At 62.8% G+C, this 24,230-nt stretch overlaps 1 protein-coding gene across 4 annotated transcripts; it reads right to left on the bottom strand.

The window, feature by feature from the left end:
- Positions 1-713: 713 nt before the first annotated feature.
- On the bottom strand, positions 714-23,467 carry USP19 (ubiquitin specific peptidase 19). 4 transcript variants are annotated; one of them, XM_067303387.1, is made up of 27 exons: positions 23,397-23,467; positions 18,766-19,010; positions 16,772-16,828; positions 15,513-15,641; positions 14,750-14,883; positions 13,936-14,343; positions 13,241-13,508; positions 12,937-13,093; positions 12,760-12,831; positions 12,113-12,228; positions 11,573-11,787; positions 11,069-11,270; positions 10,846-10,979; positions 10,556-10,714; positions 10,313-10,423; positions 10,039-10,149; positions 9,780-9,881; positions 9,255-9,395; positions 8,864-8,982; positions 8,509-8,646; positions 8,052-8,416; positions 7,254-7,364; positions 6,583-6,799; positions 6,132-6,284; positions 5,869-6,032; positions 5,608-5,786; positions 714-887 (listed from the first exon to the last, which is right to left on the bottom strand). In XM_067303387.1, the coding sequence occupies exons 2-27, from the start codon at positions 18,872-18,874 to the stop codon at positions 747-749; spliced, it is 4,212 nt and encodes a 1,403-aa protein (XP_067159488.1). In that variant the 5' UTR covers positions 18,875-19,010; positions 23,397-23,467; the 3' UTR covers positions 714-746. The 4 variants fall into 4 exon arrangements, with proteins under 4 accessions (XP_067159488.1, XP_067159490.1, XP_067159491.1 ...); XM_067303389.1 differs by having other exon boundaries at positions 11,573-11,781; XM_067303390.1 differs by having other exon boundaries at positions 11,573-11,751.
- Between the last annotated feature and the right edge of the window lie 763 nt (positions 23,468-24,230).

Genomic DNA, 24,230 nt, shown 5'->3' with positions numbered 1-24,230 from the left:
GTAGGGGGCCCCGGGGCTCCAGAGCACGCCGGGCGGTAGGGGGCACCGGGGGGCCAGCGGGCAGCAGGGCGCAACAGGGTGCAACAGGGCACGCCGGCAGCACCGGGCAGCGGGGTGCAGCAGGCAACAGGGCGCACCGGGGCTCCAGAGCACAGCGGGCAGTAGGGGGCACAGAGGCACACCAGGGTGGCACTGGAGCACACCAGGCAGCAGGGTGCACCAGGGCACCCCAGGGGGCACCAGGCACCCCAGGGGACAGCTGCCAGTAGGGCACACTGAGGGGACAGGAGGCACGAGGATGCACCAGGCACCAAGGCAAACCAAGGGACACTGGGAGTGCTAGGGGACACCAAGGGTGCACCAGGGACACCAGGCACTATGGTGCAGTGAGGGGGGCACTAGGGTCACCATACAACAGGGTGCCCAGGGAGGAACCAGGTACCACCAGGGGACACCAGGCACACAGACCAGCGATGCTGGGCAGTAGGTGCAGCAGGGGACACAGGGGGCCAGCAGGCACCGTGGCACCCAGGCAGCAGAGCACCCTGGGGGGGTGCACCGGGCACCGTGGCGCAGCCCCAGATTCCCAGCGCAGCTGCCCAGCGCACACTGCAGGCGAGCAGAGTTCAGCAAGTTTAATGAGAGCAGGACAAACCCCGACCCCTGCCCGCCCCAGCCCTCCTCCCCGGTGCCCGGCCCGGCCCGCACCCCCCCACCCCCCCCGCGGCAGGGCTCCCCGCAATGCCCTAGTCAACTTCTTCCATGTTGCTGTAGGACGGGGCCGGGCGCTCGGCGGGGCTGGCGAAGCGCTCGGGGAGGCCTTCTGTGGCCAGCGCCGGGGCTCCTTCGGGGGCCAAGCCGGATCCGAACGGCACCGGGGCGAGTCCCTGCAAGCAGAAGGGGGGAGTGAGATGGGGGGCCTGGAGCAGAGCAGCACCACGCACCGGCCCCCGGCCCGGCACTGGGGCAGGGTGCAGGAACCGTTCCCGGGCCAACCCGGAGCCAGGCTGTGGCACGCTCAGCCCGGCCCCACCGCCTCTCTCCTGCCCAGCCCTTGTGCCCCCGGGCGGAGGAGGTCGGGGCCGGTCTGAGCAGCGCTCTGCGCCCCGGCACCGGCACCCGGCCAGCCCACGCAGCGGCCCCAGCAAGCCCCGGCGAAGGCTGCCAGCCCATGCCAGGGTCACGGGAGTGCAGGAGGACCGGAGGGGATTTCCAGGAGGGAGACTGCGCGGCGGCGGCCCTAACCCCAGGTCTCCAGCGCCAGCCGGAGCGGAGGTCAGCCCGGAGGCGCTGGGCGCTGACTCAGCGCCACGAGGCCCGCGCCGTGGGCGAGTGCAGGAAGCCGCCAACCCTTGGCGCGGCGGACAATGAGGCGACTGTTCCAGGGCCGGCACCTCCTGACCGCGGCGCTGCCCCGCACCGCTCCCTGGCGCAGCGGCGGCAGCGCTCGGCGGGACCGGCGGCGCGGACACTGTGGCACACGGGGCCGAGGCGCAGCAAGCCCCGGGCTCTCCGCTGTCCAGCTGCCGCCGCGGCCCCATGCCGAGGGGTCCGAGCCCCCGCTGGAAACCCAGGAGACCCCCTTCCCTGCCAAGCATCCTTCCTGAGTCAGCCAAGGGCACGGGCAGCAGGACAGCATCGTAGACGGAAAGGAAGTCACAGGGCTCTGAAGTCACCTCTCAAACCCAAACAAGCCCGAGCAGCCTCTGAGCCGCGCTCAGCCAAGGGCAACACGTCTCAATGTCAGACGCTGCCGGAGCCGCAGACCTCGTCCCAGCCCCCGGGGGACAAACCGCTGCAGCCCCAGCACGCAGCCAGCCCTGCCAGGCAGCGACATCCCCGCGCCTGGTGCCCCGGGGCTGCTGCCCCACGGCCGGCGAGCAGGAGCTCCCAGCCCGGGCCCCACGCTGCCCCACGGCGTCAGCAGGCAGCGCTCACATCAGAGCCTGCTGCCAGTGAGCTGGAGCCTGCTGTGGTGCAGGGTGCGCCAGGCACCATGCAGAGCCCGGGACACGCTCCCTGCGCCGGAGAGCAGGCAGGCACTGTCTGCGGGACAGCGTGGGGCGGTCCTTGGGGCTGGCACAGGCTGGGGGAGGCAGAAACGCACCAGGAAAGTGCAGCTCTTTCCCAGGAAACCACTGGGAAAGGCACCAGTGCCTGCTCGTTTGCTGGAGCAGGCTCCCGTGCCATCCCTGCGCCTGTGCCCCAGCACACAGGACAGGGACGCTGAGTCTCTTTGGAAGAGCTGGCTTTATTCACGGACCCCGTACGGCAGGGAGGGCAAGGCCGGGCACTGCTACAGAGAGCAATGGAGAGCTCTTCCCTCTGGCCTCCCGTGCCCTGAGTCCTACCTGCTCCCCCCACGCCGTGCCTGGGGCCGGGCAGCTGCAGGCAGGCTCCCACGGGGAGAGGGGCCCCTCGAGAACAAGAAACCGCAAGGTGCCTCCCCGGCTCCCCCTGGACGCAGCCAGGCAGGGCCACGCAAGGACAGTCCATGTGTCCCATGGGTGACGGGGGCCCTGTGCGAGCCAGCAGCCCATGGAGGTCCATGCTTGCCGCGTGCGCCCCTGGCACAGCTTATCGAGGTTCCCCAGCAGCTGCTCCCAAATGCCCTGGGGGAGAGAAGCAGCACGTGCTGCAGCTCCAACCGAGCGGGGAACCGGGCCGGCTCTCGGTGATGAGCCCATCCTGCCCCAGCACAGGGGTACGGCACGCACGGCCCTTGGCACACCAGCGGCTTGCACGAGGACGCTCAGTGGGAGGCCAGGCAGGACAGGCGTGCCCAACTTCGCGGGGGTCACGCCGGCCCTCGGGAGCGTGAGGCTCCCGAAAGAGGGCCGTGGCGCAGGCAACTCGAGAGGCGTCAGGAGCAGGAGCTGTGTCACGGCATCCTGCTCGTTACTGCAGCCTCCCGGCAGGTCTCCCCTCATTTCCCAGGAGCCGAGTAGAAATAGTCGGTGCTCCCAGTAGGGCTCCCAGGCTCCAGCCCTGCTGCAGCGGCAGTCTCTCTTCCTAAGCAGCAGGTAGCCACGAGACAGCGAGGGCGAGCCGAGACGCTCCTGGGTCTGGGCCGTGCCTGGGCAATGCTGCGGGCTGGCCCCAAAGCCCTGCCAGCTGGCATGGAAGACGCTGGAGCAGGCGGGGGGGGCCGACAGCCCCGTGCTTTCCTCGGAGAAGCCTGTTCATCCCAGCGGCGCGCAAGTCCTTCCCAGAGGTTTCTGTCCTGCCAGCTGACGTCTTCCTCGTGTAGCGTCCTAGGACAGTGGCGGCCCTGCTCCCACCGTGCCTGGCTGCGTGCCCGTGCCTATCTCCAGCGGGTTTGGTAAATGAGGGGGTAGAACACGTTCAGGAAGAGAGCCACAATCGCGGCCGTGGTGGCCAGGACAAAGTATCTGACGCAACCTTCGTCCGGGTGTTGGGGGGTGCCTGGACTCCTCTTCTGGCCACGAGGCCTCCAGGAGTTTCTCGCAGGCCTTTGGGGTGCCTCGAGCTGCAGGTCTTGCTCTTCAGCCTCCAGTTCCTGCCAGATCAGAGAAGCCTGCGATGTGGAAACCTGCGTCAGCACTCGGGGAACGCAACGGGCAACACCCCTCGCCTTCCCCCGGGGCAGGCGGCTGCCTGCGAGCCCAGCCCCGTGCCCAGCCAGCCCTCCTCCCCATGCAGCACGGTCGCGGCCACGGTCGCGCCCGCCCCCGCGGCTCTTCGTGGCCTCCGATGTGGGCAGCGCAGCTCCGGCGGCACGGCGAGGCTCCGGCGGCGCGGGGGGAGGGAGTGCGGGGTGGCCACGGCGGGGTCTTCGCGAGGCCACGGACAGCAGAGCAGGTGCCTCTCCTGGCTGGATCCTGGTGGAGCCGGTGCTCTGGGATCGGTGGGCCCAGGTGAGCGAGTGGGCAGGCAGCAGCCAATCACAGTGCGGCTTTCCCGTGCGCCAGAGGATCTTTTGGATGATGGCCAATCACAACCCGGCTTGGCAGGTGGGAGCAGGAGGCGCAGTCACAGCACAACCAGTCGCAACTCTGCTTCAGCAGGTGGGATCCCTCTGAGAGCCAATCACAGCTCAGCTTCCGGGAGGATTATCCGCAGGCAGCCAATCCCAGCCCAGCCCTTCGCTGTGCCGGTGATCACGTGGGGCAGCCAATCAGGGCGCAGTTCTCTGGGGGGCACCCAGTGCCCAGGAGGGTGCAGGTGGTCCAAGGCACTCACAGGACCTGATGAGCCCCGGCGCTGCAGGGGATCTGGTGCTGCCAGGGACCCAATGAGCCCCGGCGCTTTGAGGGGACCCAACAAGCTGCAGCACTGCAGGGGATCCAATGAGCCCCGGCGCTGCAGGGGATCTGGTGCTGCCAGGGACCCGATGAGCCCAGCACTGCCAGGGAACCTGACAAGCTCCAGCACTGCAGATCTGGTGCCACCAGGGACCAAATCCCAGCACTGCGGTGGATCTAGCGCTGTGGGGAACCCGAGGAACCCTGGCACCGCAGAGGCCCCTGAAGCTCAGTGATCCGGGCCAGCAGACAGGCCTGTGCCCTGCAGCTCCAGGCTCGCTGTTGCTGGGGCCACCAGCTGCCCCCAGAGATGGGGCCGGCGCCAGGACACGATGTTCCACGTGCCAGGACAGAAACGGTGCGGGCAGCTGGGCACCGATGTGCCAGGCACTTCCGTCCGGTCCCTGGAGCCTGACGGCTCCTGCCTCCAGCTGCGAGGGAGGCGGAAGGGCCCTGATGCCTAACCAGTGCAGTCCCTGGCAGGGCAAAGGGCTGCACGAACCAGACGGGCCTGGAGGGCAAGCCGAAACAGTCCCACAGGGCAGGCCTGCGCAGCTCTGCCAGGGACGAGCTGAGCACCGTCCTCAGACGCCGCGGGGCTGAGGGGCTGCCAAGCGTGAAGAGAAGGGCTGCGGCCCAGCAACGCGGGTGAGCTCGGCCAGGCAGGCAGTGCCCTGAGCCCCCGGCTCCTGCCTTTGGTTCTGAGGTTTGTGCAAAGTGCCCGGATCAGTCCAACCTTCCCCCAGCTGCGCGCAGAGGAAGCACCTTCCCGGCAGGCCCACTCCTCCCTAGCAGCCCTGTGGCGCCAGCTTGCTCCGACACGTTTCTGTTCAGCACCTCGCGGAGGCTCTCGGGCCTCTGGCTCAGCACTAACGTCTGCCTCGTTTGCACCCAGCTCGGCCCTGAACCGGGCCCCAGCAGAATATGCCCCCCACCCCTCCTCAAGAGTCCACGAAGGGAAGGTCATCGCTGCCGCTTGGTACAGCCAGATCTAGTGTCACTGCTCACAGCCTTCCCCCAGTACGGAGCACAGCAGGGCAGGGCCCCCTCCTGCCTCCTCCAGTGCCTCACGTAGCTCTGCACCCTCCCGCTGCTGCCAACACCCCACCCTGGCGGCTGGACCCAGCTCTCCTGTGGGCCCTCAGGGCAGAGACTGTCCCAGGCTCGCAGCGAGAACAGGGCAAAGCCCGGCCAGCACAGGCTCTTCAGCCTGGAAGAGACACGGACACTGTGCTGCAGCTGCTCCAGGCTCCGTGGGCGCTACCGGGGCAGGCCGTGGGGGCACGCGTGCGGTTCAAGGCTCTAGGGCTCCAACAGCGCCGGGCGGGACACGAGCTCTCACCTGACTGGCAGCGGCTTCGGCGGAGGGGGTGCGCTCGGCTCGGTGGTCTGGGGGGTGCCCCGGCAGGGGTCTCTCCACAGGAGAGTTCCTCCGGCGGTAGAAGAGGACATAGGCGTATCTGGTCACCACCTGGCTCTCGTCCACGGTGGTCACTGTGCTGTCATCGAAGAGCCGCCAGCCTGGGAAGAGGAGAGAAGGGTCAGGCGAGCCAGCCAGCTGCGGCGGCAGGAGATGGGGGCGGCCAGGCCGGCGGGTCCTCACCCACGTCGCTGCGCTGGCTGTTCTTGTCGTTGGGCAGGCGGGCGTACGCCGTGTAGTGCCCGCCAATCATGCCACCGTAGTGATTGATCACAGCGTACAGGTCATACATGGGCAGCTGCTGCTCGCCCTTCCGGCCGATGCAGAACTTGCTCAGGTCCAGACTCCTGGGGAGAGACATGGAGACAAGTCAGGAGCTGTTGGTGCCGGGGAGGGAGAAGCCAGGCTGCAGGGCAGCACAGGCAGGGTCATCCCAGCGCTCTCACCGGACAGGGAAGTCCACCATGTCGTTGATCTTGTCCCTCCAGATGAAGCTGCGGAAGGAGAAGCGCTTGAGCTGGATGATGAGGACGTTGGGCAGGCGCCACAGCATCAGCTGCTTGGAGGCCTCACGGTGCTGCTTGCACTTGGGGCAGTACCTGGGGGAGAACACACTCATTACCTGCGTGGGGAGAGAGCTCCAGGCCTCGTGGCCTCGACCAGCCAAGCACGGGGGCCTGCGGACGGCATGAGAGAAGCCAAGGGCAGGCCAGCACAGCCCTACAGAACATTGGCTTTACTCCCTGCTGGCTTCTGGCCTCCCCTCCCGGCACGCGGGAGGCCAGCCCAGTGCTTCTGGCCGCCAAAAGAAATGGCGTGCAGGCCTGGGCAGCTCCTGGGAAACTCCCGCCGCTGCCTGGGCCCGCAGGCTGGAACCCACCACGACGCCCTCCTCACCATGCTTCCTCCGGGGCCAGCACTTCGGGCTTGGTGAAGAGATTGAGGCACTGCTCCAGGGTGAAGTGGCCTGCACGGGCTGCTTCGCTGGCCGAGCCCGGGTCCTCCACACACTCCAGCTCCTTGGACTCCACCAACACAAACTCCTTGAGGCGCTCGTTATTCTTCCACACCAGGGCGAGGGAGCAGTCGTCCGCCAGCTCCAGCGGGGTGTCGCCTGCGAAGGGGTGCACACCTCACACACCTGCCCCCTTGGGCTACAGCCGGGCCCACCTCACCCGGGGCTAGGAGCGTTCAGGCCTGGCCCAGCTCGACACAGCAATGAGGCAGTGTTTCCAGGATATGAGCACCCCGATGTGCTCCCCCCTCTGCCCGCAGCCAGGTCCCCACCCCAGGGTAGCAGGGTCCTGCAACCAGGGCGGCAAGGCTGGTGCAGCCCCTCTCTGCAGCGTCTCCCTAACCAGCACCCAGTGTGGGTGCCCTGTTCAGATACGAGGCCCGCAGGGATCACGTTGCTCCGTGGCTGCAGGAGGTCAACAGAAACAGCTCTGTTTGCCGAGGAGAGCAGATGAGTGTCGCAGGCAAGAAGAGCTCCCAGGGAACAGAAATACCACCACCCTGCCAGAGGCCAAGAGGAATGAAGGTGGAGCTCTCCCGGGCTCCAGGCTCACCTTTATCTTCCAGCTTGTGCTCTTTATTGGCAGCATCGATCTTGTTGATGTAGAACTGCGTGGCACGGGCGCTCAGCGAGTCTGGAGTGTGCTGGTACCCAGGGATGGCAGCTGCAGACAGGCAGGGACAGATATTTGGTGGCACTGCCTGCCTGCCCTGCGTAGGGGCCAAGAATTTGCAGTGCCCCCACCCCCACCCTGCATGCTATGGCCTTGCAGGGACACAACCACGTGCCCTGTGTCCTTGACTATTTTTAGCAGGCGCCTGCCCCTGGCAAGCTGTGCTCCTCTTGCCTGCCTTGCCCCTTCACTGCACATTGCTGCCATCCTGAGACGAGTGTCTGGAAACGTGACAGCCAGGCAGCCAAGCGCGAGAGGCTGCTCCCGTGCAGTTGAGTCAGAGCGATGGGAACGCTGCGCTCACAGGCCCGAGGGGCTCAGCCCGCGCTGGGCTCTGCCCTGCCACAGGGATTCGGCAGCTTCTGCCAGCCCCTGCCTTCCCACACCCCTCCCACCGCAGCACGACACCCCAGCCTCCTTGCAAGCCAGGTCTCTGCTCAGCCCTGTGGGCCTGCCAGGGCAAGGCAGAGCGTGGGCTGGCAGGCATTTCAGGTGGGGCAGCACTGCCAAGCCAGGTCTCCTAGGGCCTGCCATATGTCCCCAGGGGTCTCCGGGCCCAGCCATGGAGGGAGAAGCCCTTCCTGGCTCGCCTGACGGCTGCCTGAGCTCCTGGCCCAGACAGAGAGGAGAAATACAGGCAGCACCGTGGCAGTGCCTGTGGAACCCCTGTCTTCTTACCTTCCGGCTTGAGGGCTCTCTCATAGGATGGCTCCTTCTCACAGCAGCTGTCGCTCTGCGACTCCATGTGCTCGGAGAAGCCTGAATCCAAGCTCAGCAGGGAACTCCTGGCCGCCAGCACCTTGCTCCTGACAGTGCCGGCGTCCCCCAGCTCCGGGTGCAGCTCGGGTACAGGTGGTGAGAGCAGGGGCTCCTGTGGGAGGCTGGGAGCCCTGTCCCCGTCCCCCAGCTCGGGGACGGAGGTGGCTGCCGCACAGCTGCTCTTGGCTGGGGGCTCCAGCTTGTCCAGGAGCAGAGGCTGCAGCCCCTGCTCTGGCGACATCCGGCCCAGCTGGAACGGAGGCTGGAACACGCTGACCGAGTACCTGGGCAAAGAGGTGACAGTCAGAGCAGGCCAGGCACCGGCTGTGCCCTTTGCCGGGACGGGGCAGAAGCAGCCCCTGCCCCGGGCCCTTACCTCGCATAGCCCTCCAGTAGCTGGGCCAGGCGGGCGTAGGTGAGGCGGGACTCCGGCACGCTGATGAGGAAGGGGAAGCCGATGTTCTCGGGGCGGCACAAAGCCTTGTGGTCTGGCCAGTGCGTTTTCTGACATGCCCTGTAACACACACAGCCCCGCTGAACCCAGCATCCGCACCCACCCCTAAGGCACCCTCAGGGAGGGGTGCATCGGGGACGAGCGGAGCCCTATGGCCCAGACTAGCTCCCTCCCAAAGGCCAGGCCTGTCTCGCCTCCTCCCAGCAGGCTGAGCGCTCCCATCCAGCCCTTCAACACAGGAGACCCTCCCTCCCCGCCAGGCACCAAGCCAACTCACACGTTGCAGTAACCGACTCGATAGCACCTCGTGCAGCGCCTGAGCTTCTCGTCCTCCGACAGCTGCTTCTTCTGGCAGGCTGCGCATTTGGCAACAGGGCCGCTGGGCACCTGCGGACGCTGCAGGAGAAGGAACCCGTTGGGCCTAGAAGGGCACCTGGGCAGGGTGAGGCCCCTTGGCAGGCCCCTGTGCTTGCTGCAGCTGGTGGAACGGCGCTCACCAAGATGGGCACCAGCCCCTCCCCGGAGAGAGGACTGCCAGGGCTGTGCGCAGGGCACACACCGGCCAGTGCGTCACCCTGTCATGCAGCCTGGTGCTGCTCTCCCTCTCCTGCTCAGCCCTGCTTGCAGGCTTAGCCTCCCAGCAGTCCCCATCTCCCCCCTCCACCTACCTGCTGGACCTGGAGCTCCACCACCCGCTCCTTGGCCAGCTCTGGGGACAGCACCTCGAAGCAGAGCAACAGGTCCGTGGGGGAGACGGTGTCCAGCGAGTGGGACGGCAGGAACATGCGGTGGAAGCGGTTCTTGATCACCTGCCGGGAAGGCAGCAGGGCAAGGCTGTGTGAGGGCTACCCCATGCTCACAGAGCTTTGCCCACCCTTCTGCTCTCCTAGAAAGCCAGAGACGTGCCACCCCACAGCGAGTGGTGGGGACAGCAGCACCTTGGGGACGCTGTGCTCAGCTCACTGCCCAGCCAGGGGAGGATGAACCTCTTTTGCCCCACCACAGTAGCCCAACGCTCCTGAGCAGGGATCTGGCAGGCAGCACCCAGTGCATGATACATGACCACAGGGCAGGTTTTGTCCATGTTGGATCAGGGCAAGCGACTGCCTGTGGGGACACTCCCTGCAGAGCTGTGGAACCCGGGGCACCCATGGGAGCAGCCACATCCTGCTTCCCAGCTCAAGTGCTCTCACCTCTGCCAGGCGCAGGTTCTCTGGTTTCACACGCACGCTGTGGGCCACCGAGTCAAGCACCTCCATGGCACTGGAGTTTTCCTTGCTGATACTCACGAGGAACTGCCATGGAGGAAGTGTCACGTCAGTCACGCCACACCAAGGCATGTAGGCCTTTGCTCATCACAAGGCTCAGTTCGTTAGCACAGGACTGACTATCTGTGGCATTTCCAAGCACCCTCGCAGGCTGCCTCCCCCCAGAGCAGGCAGTGTCCTTTACCTTGATAGGTTTCTTGTGCGGCTCTTTCGCGAAGTAGTAGACAGTCAGCACCTTCTGTTTCTGCGGGAGGGGCACCGGTAGGTAGAGGAAGGGGTCGAAGGTGATGGACACCTGCAGAATCAAGAGCACACTCAGCTGTGAGAAGTGCCTGCGCCCATGGCAGAGCCAAGATCCAGCCCTGCCCAGTGACCTGCGCTCTCTGGGAATCAGGGAATGGAGGCCTGAGCCTGCTGCACAGCCGGGACAGGGTGCAGAGCGTCCAGGGCTGCCCTACCTTAGAGCACACTGGGCACACCAGCTTGGATTTGTACTGGCCCTGGAACAGATCCACGATGAAGGAGTCATTCCTCATCTTGTGTCGCTGCCAGGCCTCCTCAGCTACCACCTGCGGGGAGAGAGAGGGCTCAGCGCTGGGCTAAACCACGCAGCTTCGCAGCACTTGCCCTGCCCAGGGCAGCCAGGATTGCCCTGCAGCACCCAGCGCAGCACCAGTGGCGCTGGGGAGAGGCACCCTCACCTCATCGGGCCTCCCGTCTGAGTCAACCGTCTCTGTGTAGGGCTTGTTCTGAATGCGGTTGAGGTCCTCATGCAGGCCATCGAGCAGGAAGGCCATGAACTCCTGAGCGTCGTGCTGGGCATAGCCCGTGAACTGGCTGGCCTTACTGGCCACGATTGCCTGGGGGAGCACAGCAGTCAGGGCCGGCCAGCAGCCCCCAGCAGCTTTGCGTGCGGAGCAGGCAGTGCCGGAGGCCCCCAGCCAAGCAGGGCCCGGCTGCTCCGGGGGAGCGCTGCTGCCTGCGGCCCTACCTTCAGCTTGGAGGGCTGGAAGGCATGGTGCGTGCCCTTCCACAGCGCTCGCAGCAGCATGGCGAAGCCAATGGCCAGGCGGCCCCCTGTCCCCAGCGGGTTGTTGTAGTTGATTTCCGACTCGAAGGACCGATCTGTAAAGGGACACAGGAGAGCGAGGGTGGCTGCTGGCTGCACCCTCTGAGCAGCAGGGCCCTGCTTCGTTCCAGGGATGTGCGCTCACCATGGAAGTAGTCGCGCAGCTCCCGCGTGTTGGACAGGGACTGGATGACGCTGTTCATGAAGCAAGTGTTGCCCAGGTTCACCAGCCCCGTGAAGCCAGGCAGGCACACCTTCTTCTTCTCGTCCTCGTCCTCCTCATCCTCCACGCTCTCGCTGCTCACTGGGCTGTGCGTCATTGGCGGCACCATGCATGTCGGCTTGGGCTGCCAAAGCAGAGCTGGGAGTGAGGACGCTGCACTCCAGTGGCCTCTCCAGAAACACCAGAAGAACCTGATTGTTCGAGGCAGCCCCTCGTACGGGGTTGGGTTGGAGCAGCCATGCCAACTTGCCGCCCCCAAAACTGCTGGTTAGGGCTGGAAGACAGCCTTGCCTCCCCACTTGGCTCCTCTGGGAAGTTTGCTGGTCCCTGAAGCAGCACCAAGGAGCCCATCGCACACCAGAGGTGGGTCAAGCATCCAGCCCACTCCCACCCCTGAGGCCTCAAACCCGGTGCAGCCCCACTCACAGAGGGGATGTGCGGCTCTTGCTTCACTGCCACGTGCTCCGGGGCCGTACGGGCTGCCACACCGTCCAGGCCCCCATCCTCCACACGCGGCTTCTCTTTGTCGCTGGCTCGGGCCTCCTCCTTGCTGGACAGGGGGTGCTGGTTACTGCCTGGCGGGCTCTTATCCAGCGGGGTAGGGCCTGTAGGCATGGCAACCTTTGCACCACCCACTGCACCTTAAAAAGGGGGAAGGGTGGGCCTGTGGTTAGCAGCACCGCGCGTGCAGGGGCAGCTGCCCACAGCAGGACTGACGCCGCAGAGGGCTCAGCCCATGCTCGCACACAGGCTCCCTCCCACTCCTCTCCCCCATGAGCAAGAGGAACGGCAGCACCCTACCTCCAGCTCGCCCTATCCCAGATCCCTCCTGCCCATGCCTGCTCAGCCCCTCTGCCTCCCCACAACCACCCAGCACCGTCTGGCTGCTCCCGGCAGCAAGAAGGAACCAGGCCCATGCCCCGCCAGGGCACAGCAGGCAGGACAAGGAGAAGCCAGGGTGCAGACCTCGTGCGGCCGGAGCTTCCAGCCCCCCCCAGCGCTGGCTGTGGCGTTTCTTCAGGCAGACGTTGATGCGAGACACTGTGAAGCTGTATGTGCACTTGTCCGGCTCAATAAGGTTCCTGCAAGACACGCAGCAGGTCAGGCGTGCACCGGATCCCACCATGGCCTGACATACTGAAGCCTCTGCAAAGCAGGGCCATGTCCTCCAGGCAGGAGGGATGGGCAAGTATCAATCCCAAGGTTGGCCCCTGCGAAGCAGTGCAGAAACCCTCAACCCTGACCACTCTGGGCACACAGAGGGCCCCTGTCCTGGCATGTCCATTCTCCTTGTCTCCACATGCTCAACCCTGTTGAGCGTCAGGCCCAAAGTGCGCACAGGCTGGCCTGGCTCAGCCCCCCAAGAACTCAACAACAGGCTGTGGGGGGAAATTGCAGGCAAGACGACACTGGGATTTCCATCCCTGCAAGCCACCACACCGAGCCAAGGCACCCCAGCCTTGGGATGTTAGTGCAGCACGGTACAAGGAAGACCCCCAGGCGCAGACAGGGGCACGGCCTGCACAGACCAGTCAGCTGGGAGTGGCTCCCACTCCAGTTCTGTGCTCTCTCCTCCCTCACCCCAGCAAGGGCTGGAAAGGCAGGAGCAGTACCTGAGCTTCACCTGCCACCAGAACACGGTGTGGGGCCCACAGCCAGGATGGAGGCGAAGAAAATTTGTGTCGCTGCAAAGAAATCAGAAGTGGGTGAGAAGAAGTGAACAAATAGGTAGTTGTGCCGCAGCCAGGAGTTCTGCGGCAGCCTGGCGCCACCCTGGGGCTTGCCCATACCTCGTCTGGAACACCAGTGTGAAATCCTGCTCCCGGAACAACACCTTGGACGTCTCCTTGTGGATCTCCTTCACGTAGACGTGCACCACCATCAGGTCGTTGCCCTTCTCGTATGAGTCATTTTTCACAAAGGTCAGGCTCACTATGGGCTCTGGCTCTGGGCAGGGAAAGCCGCAGAGAGAGATGTTACTTTCCTTGCATGGAGAGGCAACACTGCAGGCTGGCCCAGGAGAGTGCCTGAGCAGGTGGACCTTCCCGACCAGGCCAGCCTATGGATGCTGATCCCTGGGCTGTGGCCACTCACCATCAGCTGCTGCTTCCAGGGCCACGTCGTCTTTGGACCAGTCTCTCTTCTCGCTGTCTCTGCCCAGGGGAGGGGTGGCTGCTGGGATGGCCTTAGAGCTCTCTCCCAGGACAGGCGTGCAGTCCCGGCCCCGGGAAGCCTCGCCTGGGCTGCCTGGCTGCAGGACTCTCTTCTCCACACAGGTGGCAACGCGGTGGGGCAACACCTCTGTGGTGGCTGCGAGAGGCGGCATCTCCACGGGACCAGTCTCCTTTGCCAAAACCGCAGCCTGTCACAGCAGAGGGACATGGTGAGGAACAAACAACCCCGTCCCTGAGCTGTCCCAGCCCATCCCACCGCAGCCCCTCTCTGCAACCTGCTCCTGTCACCAGGCAGTTATGGACCCATGTTGCCCACTTCCCCCACACAACCCGTTTGCTTGGCTCGGCCCCATGTTAGCACACAGTCTCAAGCCAGAGCACGTGCTAAGCCCAGCGAGTGCTGGGTCCTCATGTCTGCAGTGGTGCCAGTTGCCAGCTCTTGGCCTGTATTTCACCCCATCCTCCTGCTGGAGTCAGGCCCACACCAGCCCTCAACACCACCCACAGGACCCAGGAGCCCATATCATCTGGAGGAGTGCGTCTCTGTGTGAGCAGCATCCCCTGCACAGGGGCTGAGGGAGCACGGGTGCCCCATTCAGCTGGGTCCTCTGGTACCTTCTCCAGTGGCGGTGCGATGTCTGCGAGGGCTGTGGGCGCATCGCCTTGGCTGGCTCTGCCATTGCGACGGCTGCCTGACCTCCCGCTGTGCCCCTTGCTGGGCTCCACGCTCCCAGTGACCCTGGCGTTTGGCTCCTCTTCAGTTGGAGCCACTTTGAGGTATACTGCCCGCTTGGCACTGGGGCCGCTCTGCGTCCCTGGGCTGGCTGGGCTTTTCCCTCCCAGGGCCTCACTTCTTCCCTGAGTGCGCTTTGGGTTGGAGGGCTCCCGCCTGGACCTCGGCAGCTCTGCGCTTTCAGCCCTTGGCTCTTCAGGGGCCACCTCTACAGCGGCAGCCTTCTCCTTCCCATTCTCCCAGCACATGGCCCCTTTGGCCAGCTCTTTGGATCCATCCTTCCGTCTCTTCTGTGAACAGCAAGGCAGCGTGGTAGGAAGATATCCAGGCAGCTCACTGTTTGCCAGCCCCTCACCCTTTCAGGGGTTCCACACACCAGCGTATCAGAGAGAGAAATCTCACATGCGCCAGAGCAGAGGCCTTGCTCTCCCTTCCCAGAGCACCATGGGGCTCTGCTCCAGGACCTGGAGACTGTGTGGCAGGCAAGAACAGGGGCGTGATGATACCTCCCCCTCCCAAGGACAGAGGCAGCTGGGTCATTGCCCTGATGCAGCTTGTGGATGCAGGATGGGCTCCACAGAGCTCCCTGGGCAAGGACAGCTCAAGGGCAGGCAGTGAAACCATCACCCCAGCTCCAGGTCCCAGTTCTGCCAGGCTCTGTAAAGTCCCCCAAAAGGCAGACCCTCCTCGCCTCACCAGAAGCGAAGCCCAGTTGTGGAGCGGGATCTTCTTCTGAAGCACAAGCTGCAGGAAGTTGCCCTTCTTGCACTGGACCTTGCTGCAGGAGCTCTCAATCTCTTCGTAGAACTGACAGCTCCACTGGCGCCCATCTGTAAGCAAAGAGGAACCGCACCTCAGGCGGCACTCACGACTGCAGTCTACCGCCCCACGGCCCTGCTTCGCCGGCACCAAGCGAGTGCTCAGCCAGGGCCAAAGGGGCTGAAGGCAGACTGCCACCACGCTCCAAGAGCCTTCAGGGTAATGCCAGCTGCCTGGCGTTTGCTGCCACACATCTGGCTGGCTTCCTTCCCAGAGGGAAGGCCCTGGGTCTCCCTGCCCTCAGGAGCACAGCCACTTTTCCAAGTAATATGCAGAGCTGACTCAGCCCCTTGGCAAGACCCTGCTAGAACCACACAACCACCCCAGTGAGCGGGAGGCAGGGACACGTCCTGCATAGCAGTGGGCGCTTGTTTGTGTGGTGCGCAGAGGCCAGCTCCTGTCCTCTCACGCCCTGCACCCTCCTGCTTTTATGCTGCTCTCCTGTCGGTCCTGCCCGGTTGAAGCAGTGCCAGCTGACAGCACAGCAGTGCCCCAGGGGAGGTGAGATCTGTGAAGTGGCAGGTAAGTCTCCTCCTGAGGCAGAGGTTTTACGCTTGCCTGGATCAGTCCCGTGTCTGGCCCAGGGCTGTGCCAAGCCCTGCCGGAGAAGTGTTTGCAGCAGTCGCTCCGCTCCCCGTACCTGGCAGTTTGACCACACAATCGGTGTCGGTGAAAGCAGCGTCCACATCCTCCACCTTCAGAGCTCCACTGCCCAAGTTCAGCTTGACAATGATCTCGTCAGCATTCTGCTTCCAGTCCAGCAGCAGCTCTAGGAAGAGGGAGGGAAGCATCACCCACTCGCTGCGGCATGAGGCTGTGATGCCCACTCCTTTGCTGAGGAGCACGAGCCTGAACACGCGCTTGGCTCAATGGGACAGGCAGTACAGGGATTGCAGATCATGACAACAGGACACTTGCAACCCGCTCTCATCAAAGAGGCCACGAATGAGGGGCCAGAGCACACGTTGCAACAGGGCAGGTGAATCCCAGTGGGAACCGGAAAGATCAGAAAGGTAGTGATGTTCTTGGCCCAACCACGTGCGGCAGCAGTGGCTGGGAAGAAGGGGTGGCTTCTGCTGGTTATAAAGCAATTGCTGTTTTTCTAGGGAATGAGGAAGCCGCAGAATTACTCTGGGGGATTCGAGTGGACTCTGACCACAATCAGAAATTGCAGCTTCCCCTCTGCATGTGCAAACCAAGCAGTCCAGCTGCAATTGCCAAGAGCACTGTATTCCTGCCAGAGGAAAACTGTTAACACGGCTGAAACACAGGCGGGCAAGCCAGCCTGGCAAGAATGTGGCATCCAGGGAGAGAACAGTGCAGCATCACTCTGCTGCACTCTGAATCCCCATCAGGTGTCTGCCAGGCTCCAGGTTTGGCAATGAGGCATCCTGAAGTCTTCAAGGCAAAAAGCTGATGTTTCCTTAATTTCAAATCAGATCAGGTCTACCCTCTGTGGCAGGAGGGGCTCGTGCTCTGTCTGTCCTCTGAGCAGGGGCCTGGAGCCAAACCAGAAATCAGCCAGCACTGCCTGCTGGGTGACACAGCTTGGGATCTTCCCAGCCCAACATGACTTCAGCAAGAAGAAGTCACAAAACAAGCAGGAGGGATGCCTGCAGCAAGGTGTCCCAGGGCTGTGCTCAGTGGCACAGCAACACCCAAGTCAGAAGCAGCCTGTCACGGGCCTCTCCCTTGCGGACAGCCCTGCGCAGTTGCATGCACCCTCCTCTGCTTCTGGGACGGCTGCATCCTGTTAAGATGAACGCTGGGGCAAGGGAGCGCTCAGGTTAGTGCTGCTCTACGCCAGGCCGCAGGACTACGACAAGGTGAGAGCTGCGGATCCCTCGGCAAGGGTTCTCCATGGCCATGCACTGACAGCCAGCGCACACCTCGACTTACCCTCCTCTGAGTCCCTCTCCTGGGCAGTCTCAGCCTGCTCGAGCTCAGGGCAAGACACTAGTGGGCAGAGAAGCAGAGCACGGGTCTGTCATTCTGTCACCTCAGGGCATGTGCGAGCACTCTGATGCCCAAAATTTCACACATCACCTCCTTCTCCCACGAACCTCTGGCGAGGCCCTTCGTTCTGCATGTGCTGCTTGGCAGAACCATTTCCCTTCTCTGCTCCCTCACACCTCCCCCTTCCCCCTGAGCCCTGCCTGCAGCAACACAGCAAGTCAGACCCCAGGATGGGCGCTCTGGGCCATACCACCGTACCTCAGTCTTGCCAGCACCATCAGTGGAAGCGACCACATCACTACACCAGATGGTCAGTGCTGTTTTGAGACAAGTCTCACTGTGGAGCGTGTGGTAACCGCGCTGTGTGCACCCCCTCGGTGAACCAGGCTCCTCCTGCCCTCAATCTCCACCTGTACAGGAGTTCTGCCCTTTGATCGATCCTACAGGGCGAACCTGATGTTTGGCTGTGTTCAAACCAATTTTGCTGTAACCAGAGAACCACGCAGCCCAGCTGCACTTTAGCCTACCCATTACTGTACAACCTGCTGATGTCTGCAGCTGAAATTTTCGGCCAGATTAGACTACAAAACCAAACTGACCTGATACCTAATCCCTGCTCCCTGCAGGATTACTCTTGAGACCCAGAAGCATCTCAGGGTCTGCTCCATCCGCACAAGGTGCAAGCTGTGCCAAGCAAGGGGGATGAGGTGACAGCACCTTGTCCTGAAGCACAGAACCAGCAGCAATGCCTGGTGGGGAAAAGCAGACGCATGGGAGCTGGGGTTTCCACTTCAGAGCGCTCAGAGGACTGTCACTGCCTGTCTTGACTGGCTACAAACCAGTCACATACCACAGCAAACCTCTGCAATCACTGGTGCAAAGGTGCTGGTGTAGCTGGCAGCGTGAGAAGTGCTGCAGTGGCACTGCCTGGAAGATCTACCAGCACCACCACCTGGGACAGCCGGAGCAGCCCGACTGCTCCAGGCCCTCGCTCCCGCTGCACAACAGGGATGGAGGCACCGCGACCCACACCACAGCGCCTGCAAAGGCAGCAGCTGCTTTGTGTCAGACAGCGCGGAGGGTCATGCCCTGTCTGAAACACAGCACAGGTCCTGCGGTGAGAGAAGAAGGCAACACTGCTCTCTCCGTGCCCTGTGGTTTGACATCGGGGACTGCATCCTACCATTACAGCACAGAGCTCAGCAAGCGCTCTTTTACCTTGGCCTACAAAACACCGTATTATTTTGAGGTTACAGTACTCATAACGGAGTAAGGCACAGAAATCAAGCAATTTGCCAGGGCCACAGGGCTGCTGGAGGAAGCCTTGTCTGCGTCCCACCTGCAGGCATTGCCTGCCCAGCACATGTGCCTGCACCTGAAGCCACGATTTTGTCACCGGTACGCAGCAGCTATGAAGGGAATTACTCCAAAGCAACCATTCCACTTAAGCCACACCTTGCCCTGACAGAGAATCTGAAGTAACAGCCCCACCCGCAGGCCCGGCATCCGGCGTGCTGTCGGCACCCAGGCGCTGCCTCGGAGCAACTGGCCTCTGCAAACAGGTCGGGAAGCACCTGCAGGCTTCGATCCCACTCCCTCTGGATGAGGGCAGCTTAGCCCCACCCAGAAGCAACGTCTAGAGTCCAGCCTAGAAACAGCCACCAAGGTCAACTCCAAGTCTAAGCTAACACGGAAATGGGTCTGACCTGCCCTCGCGTACCTGGGCCTAAGCAGCACCTGAAAAAAAGGAGGTTACAGGTCCCGGGAGGACACTGTGCCAAAAAGGATCCCATGTTACACAGGTTACAATCAGCCACAGGAAGCGATTAGTTAAATCTGCTTATCCTGCAGCAGATGGCTGTGAGACTCCTACCCTGCCAGGCCCAGGAGCCATCACACTGAGCCTGCTCACGGAAGTGCTGCCAAGGGGCTCTCACCTTCCTTGCTCTCCTGGTTGGCTCGATCCTTCTGCTTCTTCTTGTTGGTGGCATCATCCAAGCCCCGAGATACTCTCCTCTGGCCAGGGGCATTGGAGCTGCTGGACATTTTCAGCCGTTTGGATGACACAAACGGCCCACCGGGGTCAGTAATGGAGTCTGGGTCAGGGGTGCGACGTTTTCTTCCTGGCCCAGCTATCTTGGCGACTCTCTGTGGTCAAACTCTCTGGCAAGGAACTAGTGGCCTAAAGAGAAGAGAGAGCAAGCATGGCTATAGCTGATGGAGAAAGCCCAACAGCATTAGGATCCACTCTCTGCCCCAGTGCCGGACTTCCCCAGGGTCAATGCTCTCACACAACCTTCACTGTAGCATTTATGGAAAGCACCACACAAAACACTCAGCAAGGAAACCTACCTCATCACAGCTGTTATAACGCTTACTGCCAAAAGCATGCGTTTGCCAAAGCTTCTAAGATACAACCAGGGGTCTTCTGTATGTGACACACATTAAAAGCCTGGAAAGTAACTGTCACGGCTCTCACTACAGCAATCCTGGCCCTGAGAAACTACAGGCTCCAACAACAGCCTGAGGCAAAGCTGAGGGTGAGGCAAAGGGGAGGCCCTGGGCTGCAAAAGGAAGCCTCTAGGATCACCAAGGACAGGCTGCCCCATGGCTTGGGGCATCAGGGCAGGTCATTTGAGTAAAACGGTGCCCCATGAAAGAGGGCGGGAGTGGGAGAGAGTAACGCCCTAAGAAGGAAGAAAGCAGAGAAGCACCAGGCTCGGGGCAGTCTCCTGTGACGATGAAAGCAGACCTCTGGCAAGAGGAGAACTCCTCCCCCTCCACCCACCAGCTGGGAGCTTAACCAGCAGGGCTGCACCTTGCATATTCATCTCCCAGCCGATTTACAGACAGCGCCAGCGGGGGCCAGGCCTGGAAACAAGACACCTCTGCTCCACATGCCTGGGGAGAGGGCAGGGCATGCCCTCGGAGCCTGCTCGCCCCGGCCCCCTCGGACATGCCCTCCCAGGCAGAGCCCCAGATCCCTGACAGGGTTTAGGCCCAGTCTCAGTTTCGCTCTCCAGTTTCACTCTCTGGCGATCAGGCTGCGACAGACAGTTGGAACAACCCACTGAAAATGGTCGGGGCCAAGGTCCCCTCACAGTCAGGGGTGACGGCAGAGAGCTGGGAAGTCTCTCCTCGCTGTCCTGGCTGCGCGCCCCGGCTTGGCAGCACAGGCACTGCAAGCCCTTCTGCAGGGATTTGTTCCCGGGGGAGCAGACCAGCTGGATCCATCCTGCCCACCCCCAGGTCCCAGCAGCCACAGCAGCAGCAGCTCCCAGGCTGCAGCGCACAGTGTCACAGCTCCTCCTACGGCCCTGGTAACATCTGAGGACACGGAGCTGAGCCTGACAGCATCTTGGCACAGCACGCCTCAACTGAACCTGCCTCCTACAGTGGGAGGAGAGACGTGCACCTCGGGAACACCCCGTCCTGACGCAGTGACTGTACCCACAACGCGCACATGTCACATCTATATATATATATATATATACACACCAGGCGCAGCCCCGACAGCTCCATCCAGGCACAGCCTGGGGCAGGATGCATCTCCAGGGGAAGCATTAGGTCAAACGGAGCAGGCCGGCAGCTTTGTGCAGCCCGCTAGCACTTCGGGCATTTGGGTTCTCAAAATGTTCACAGCAACAAGTAGCCACAAACCTCAAGTCGTAGCTGCGAACTGCAGAGGACCCCAAAGAGCAAGGCAATCCCACTCTTCACAGCTCTGGCAAATCCAGCGCAGTGACAGGCTTTGCACCCAAACCATCACTCTTCAGGCAAACCCTACCCCAGTAACCCAGAACCACTGAAGCCACCTGACAAAGCCAAGCGCTAAGTCTACCCTACCCGGCTGGCACCGACAACTCGCAGAGCTCTCGCTGGACAGCTCTGACCCGTTCTGGAGATGGGAGCGCCGAGCAGGGCGGCGCAGCCAGCCTTGCGGAGGGATGAGCACAGATGTGGGACAGCAGCAGTGCCAGCCCCAAGGTGCAGTACGTGCTGGGTTTCCTGTAACACAGCAGTGATTCTGGCTGTGCTAGACGGAGTCGGAAGGGGCCCTTGCAGTTGCGAACACCACCGTGGTCAGCAGGGCTGGCCACCCGAGCGCCGGCAGACCACCATTCACGCTATCATCTCTCAGCTCCAGTCCCCAGTAACACCGAAACAGGCCTGCTACAAATTGATTCCCAGCGCTGTGAAAGCTAACCCGGACTCGGCAACTGCAGGGAAGCTTTCCCGGCTGAACGAATTCGCCTATAGGGCGAAAACCCCAGGAAGAACAGGAAACGAGCAGCAGCGGCTGTTCTGCACAGGGCCAAGCTGGGCTCCATCGCCTCCGAAGGTGGCACGAGGATAACTGCTAAACAGGGGGGGCAGCAGGCTCCGAGAAGGGCTCTGCCAGTCCAAGGAAGCACTCCTCACCCTTCCCCAGGCCGGGGGAAGGGAGGGCCAGAAGGGTCAGTGTGTCTGTTTTGATGCTCAGTCACCCCTCCTGGAGAAGTCTGCTACTCTCACACCCGACTGGAGGCTTAGCTCCCTCGGGCACTTTGCTGACAGTTATTTCTAACGGAAGACAGGAACCGAGCAGGGCTGGGACTTTGCTCGATTTTTGCCAGAATACTGATCACAAACTGAGGCCGTGCTGGGCACCCCATGGTTTCAGACAAGTGCAAACAAAGCACAGGTTATTCCGATTGATTTATTCTAATCCTTGAGACTTTCTCCTGATCTGCAATCAGGAAATGTGCAGCACGGTGGGATAGTCAGCAGCCAAGTGTCCAGGGGCACGGGATTTTTGGCACTGCTCTTACAAGAATATTAGCTCTGTGGGAGATGCTGCAAGGGAGAGATGGTGAAACTCCCCTGGCTAAATGCCATATATACCTTTGAGAAACACCTGATGGGCTGTGCATTAGTTTAAAAATCTTACACAACGCTTCTGCAAGCACTTTAAGCTGGGAAAGCCTGGCATTATTGCTAAAAGGGGAGATACCTCTCCTTCCTCTCTCCTCACCCATGCTCTTTGTCAGTGCAAGCATCCACGTGGCTGCAGGGCGCCCCGGATCAGGAACCCATCCAGATTGAAACTGTTTTATGCCAAATTTGTTTTAGCCTAGATCAGTTCCCCGACCCCATTCACTATGTGGCTGCACTAATGTTTGTACCAGCCCAAGGAAAGGGTGACCATGGGGATGGGCGCGAGTGGCTGGGGAGAGCTGGACCACCTCTTCCCACGCTGGTGCCAGACTGGGCTAGTTTAAACTGCTCTTTGAACAACAGCAGAAGGTGCACAATAAGGCAGTGCTTGCCAAATGTGTTTGGAGCGCATTTAGCCCTGAGCAGGGGAAAGGTTCCCCATTTCCCTTCTACAGCATCTCCCCTCAATGCTCAAAGGCCTTTACTGGATAGCTATGGAGAAAGCTCTCCATCCCTCCCATCTTCTGCCTTCCAATGACTTTTGAATCCTCCACATCTTTAATACAGCTGACAATGATACTTCCCTCATGCAAGCAAATACTTCTGGCATCTTCTGCTTCTCGTCCCCCAGAGGGATCAGAAGTCTTGAAACTTAAACCCGTTTCTTATTTCAGTTTCACGGTGTGCCTGATATGCAGACTGAATAGGAACAAGCACAGAGCCACTCTGGACAGCCACATGCAACACCTCCATCCTTGTCAAAACTACCAGGTCCCTAAAGCACCGTGACAGCAGTGAGCCCTTCTAGCCATGTTGAGTGGGGAGCCCAGCTCCCCCAGGCCCCCCAGTGCAGTCTGCCCGGCTTCACACATTTAGAGAAGGGAAAAGGGCCTGGGAATGAAGCTCCTGCTGAGCTGCCCTGGGGTGCCAGATCCAGCAGGCACAGGGCAGGCCCGCACCGGGCAGGCAGAGCGCCCACGCACAAGCAGCGGCCCCAGGTCCCTCGGCTCCTTTCAGCTGTGCCAGGAGGCTCCCGAGCTCAGCCCCGGTCACAGCCCCGCTGTCACCCACACCTTCCCCGCTGAGCTGCCCCACACCGCTTCCCCTGCCTCCACGCTGTCCTGCACCACCCCCAAATCCCCCGAGACTCTGCTCACTCCCACGCTGCCAGCCCCTGCCCTCTTCCACACTGCTTCTCACCCCCACTGCCCCCACAGTGCCCCCAGCCTCTTCTGCCCGCCCAGTCCTCAGCTCCTGCCCCCCACCCCCCACTGCTCTCCCCATGCTGCCCCCCAGCTCCTGCCTCTGCACTCTCTGCCCCCCAGCTCCTACCTATCACGCCACATTGCCCCCCACTGCCCCAGCTCCTGTTCCTCACCCCGCACTGCTCCCCAGCTCCCACCTCATCTCCTGCCACTCGCTCCACGCTGCCCCCCAGCTCCTGCCCCATTGCCCACGCGGCTCCTCGTCCCACTCTGCTCCCCCCACACTGCCCCTCAGCTCCTGCCTCCGCACTGCCTCTGCCCCCCAGCTCCTACCTCCCACCCCACGCTGCCCCCCAATCTCCTCCCCCTCGCCCCACGCTGCCCAGCTCCCGCCCCGCTGCCCGCGCGGCCCCGCGCGGCCCGGCCGCCGCCGCCGCCGCACTCACGGCCGCCCCGCCCGCCGCTCCGGTCTGTTTTGTTTCGAGCCGAAGTTCCGAGCGGGCCGACTCAGGAGACAGGCCCGAGCCCGTGACGCACTTCCGGAAGCCGGTTCACGAGACCACGTGACGCGGGAGCGTGGGGGACTGGTCATGTGACCCGAGCTGGGGCCGGCCGCTAGCCCGACCCCCTCCCCGGGCCGGTGCCTGGCACGGCGGCGCCATGGCAACGACGCCGGCGGTGACGCCATCGCGGCGCCCGCGGGGGCGACCCGCCCCCAAGGGAGGGCAAGGGCGCGACCCCTGGCCCCAGGCGCTGCCGGCGGCGTCGCCATGGCAACGGGCCCGGCGCCGCGGCCTGGTCACGCGGCACCAACTGCCAACGGCCAACCGCCCCCGGCACCGCCTGCAGTGTCACCCGCCCCACTGCCAACCCCCACCCCGCACTGTCGCCCATCCCACACCTACAGTGTGTCACCCGCCCTGCTGCAGTGTCACCCACACCCCTGCCAACCCCCAGCCCCGCACTGTCACCTTGCCCTACAGCATGCTGCCCAGCCCCACACTGTCACCCGCCCCACAGTCACCTACCCTACAGCCAACCCCTAGCCCCACAAAATCACCCCCTTGCACTGTCACCCATCCCACAGCTAACCCTCAGCCCCACAGTGTCACCTGCCCCACAGTGTGTCACCCTGCCTCACACTGTCACCTTGCCCCACTGTGGGGCTGCACGTCACCCAGCCCCATGCTGTCACCCCACCCCACAGCCAACCCCCAGACCCTAACGTGTCACCCTGCCCCACAGCAGGACCCCAGCCCCACACCGCCACCCTACAGCAC

This window comes from Apteryx mantelli, chromosome 12 (assembly GCF_036417845.1).
Source record: "Apteryx mantelli isolate bAptMan1 chromosome 12, bAptMan1.hap1, whole genome shotgun sequence".
NCBI lineage: Eukaryota > Metazoa > Chordata > Aves > Apterygiformes > Apterygidae > Apteryx > Apteryx mantelli.
The sequence above is the reverse complement of the archived record's forward strand: the minus strand, read 5'-3'. Positions and strand labels throughout refer to the sequence as shown.

Bases quoted from the DNA above. Each gene is read 5' to 3' on its own strand.
- USP19 (XM_067303387.1), bottom strand. From the start codon at position 18,874: ATGTCCAGCAGCTCCAATGCCCCTGGCCAGAGGAGAGTATCTCGGGGC. The intron at 13,509-13,935 runs GTACCAGAGGAC...CTGCTGTGACAG, and splicing joins TCGCACCGCCACTGGAGAAG to GCTGCGGTTTTGGCAAAGGA. The intron at 13,094-13,240 runs GTGAGTGGCCAC...TTCCCTGCCCAG, and splicing joins CCTGGAAGCAGCAGCTGATG to AGCCAGAGCCCATAGTGAGC.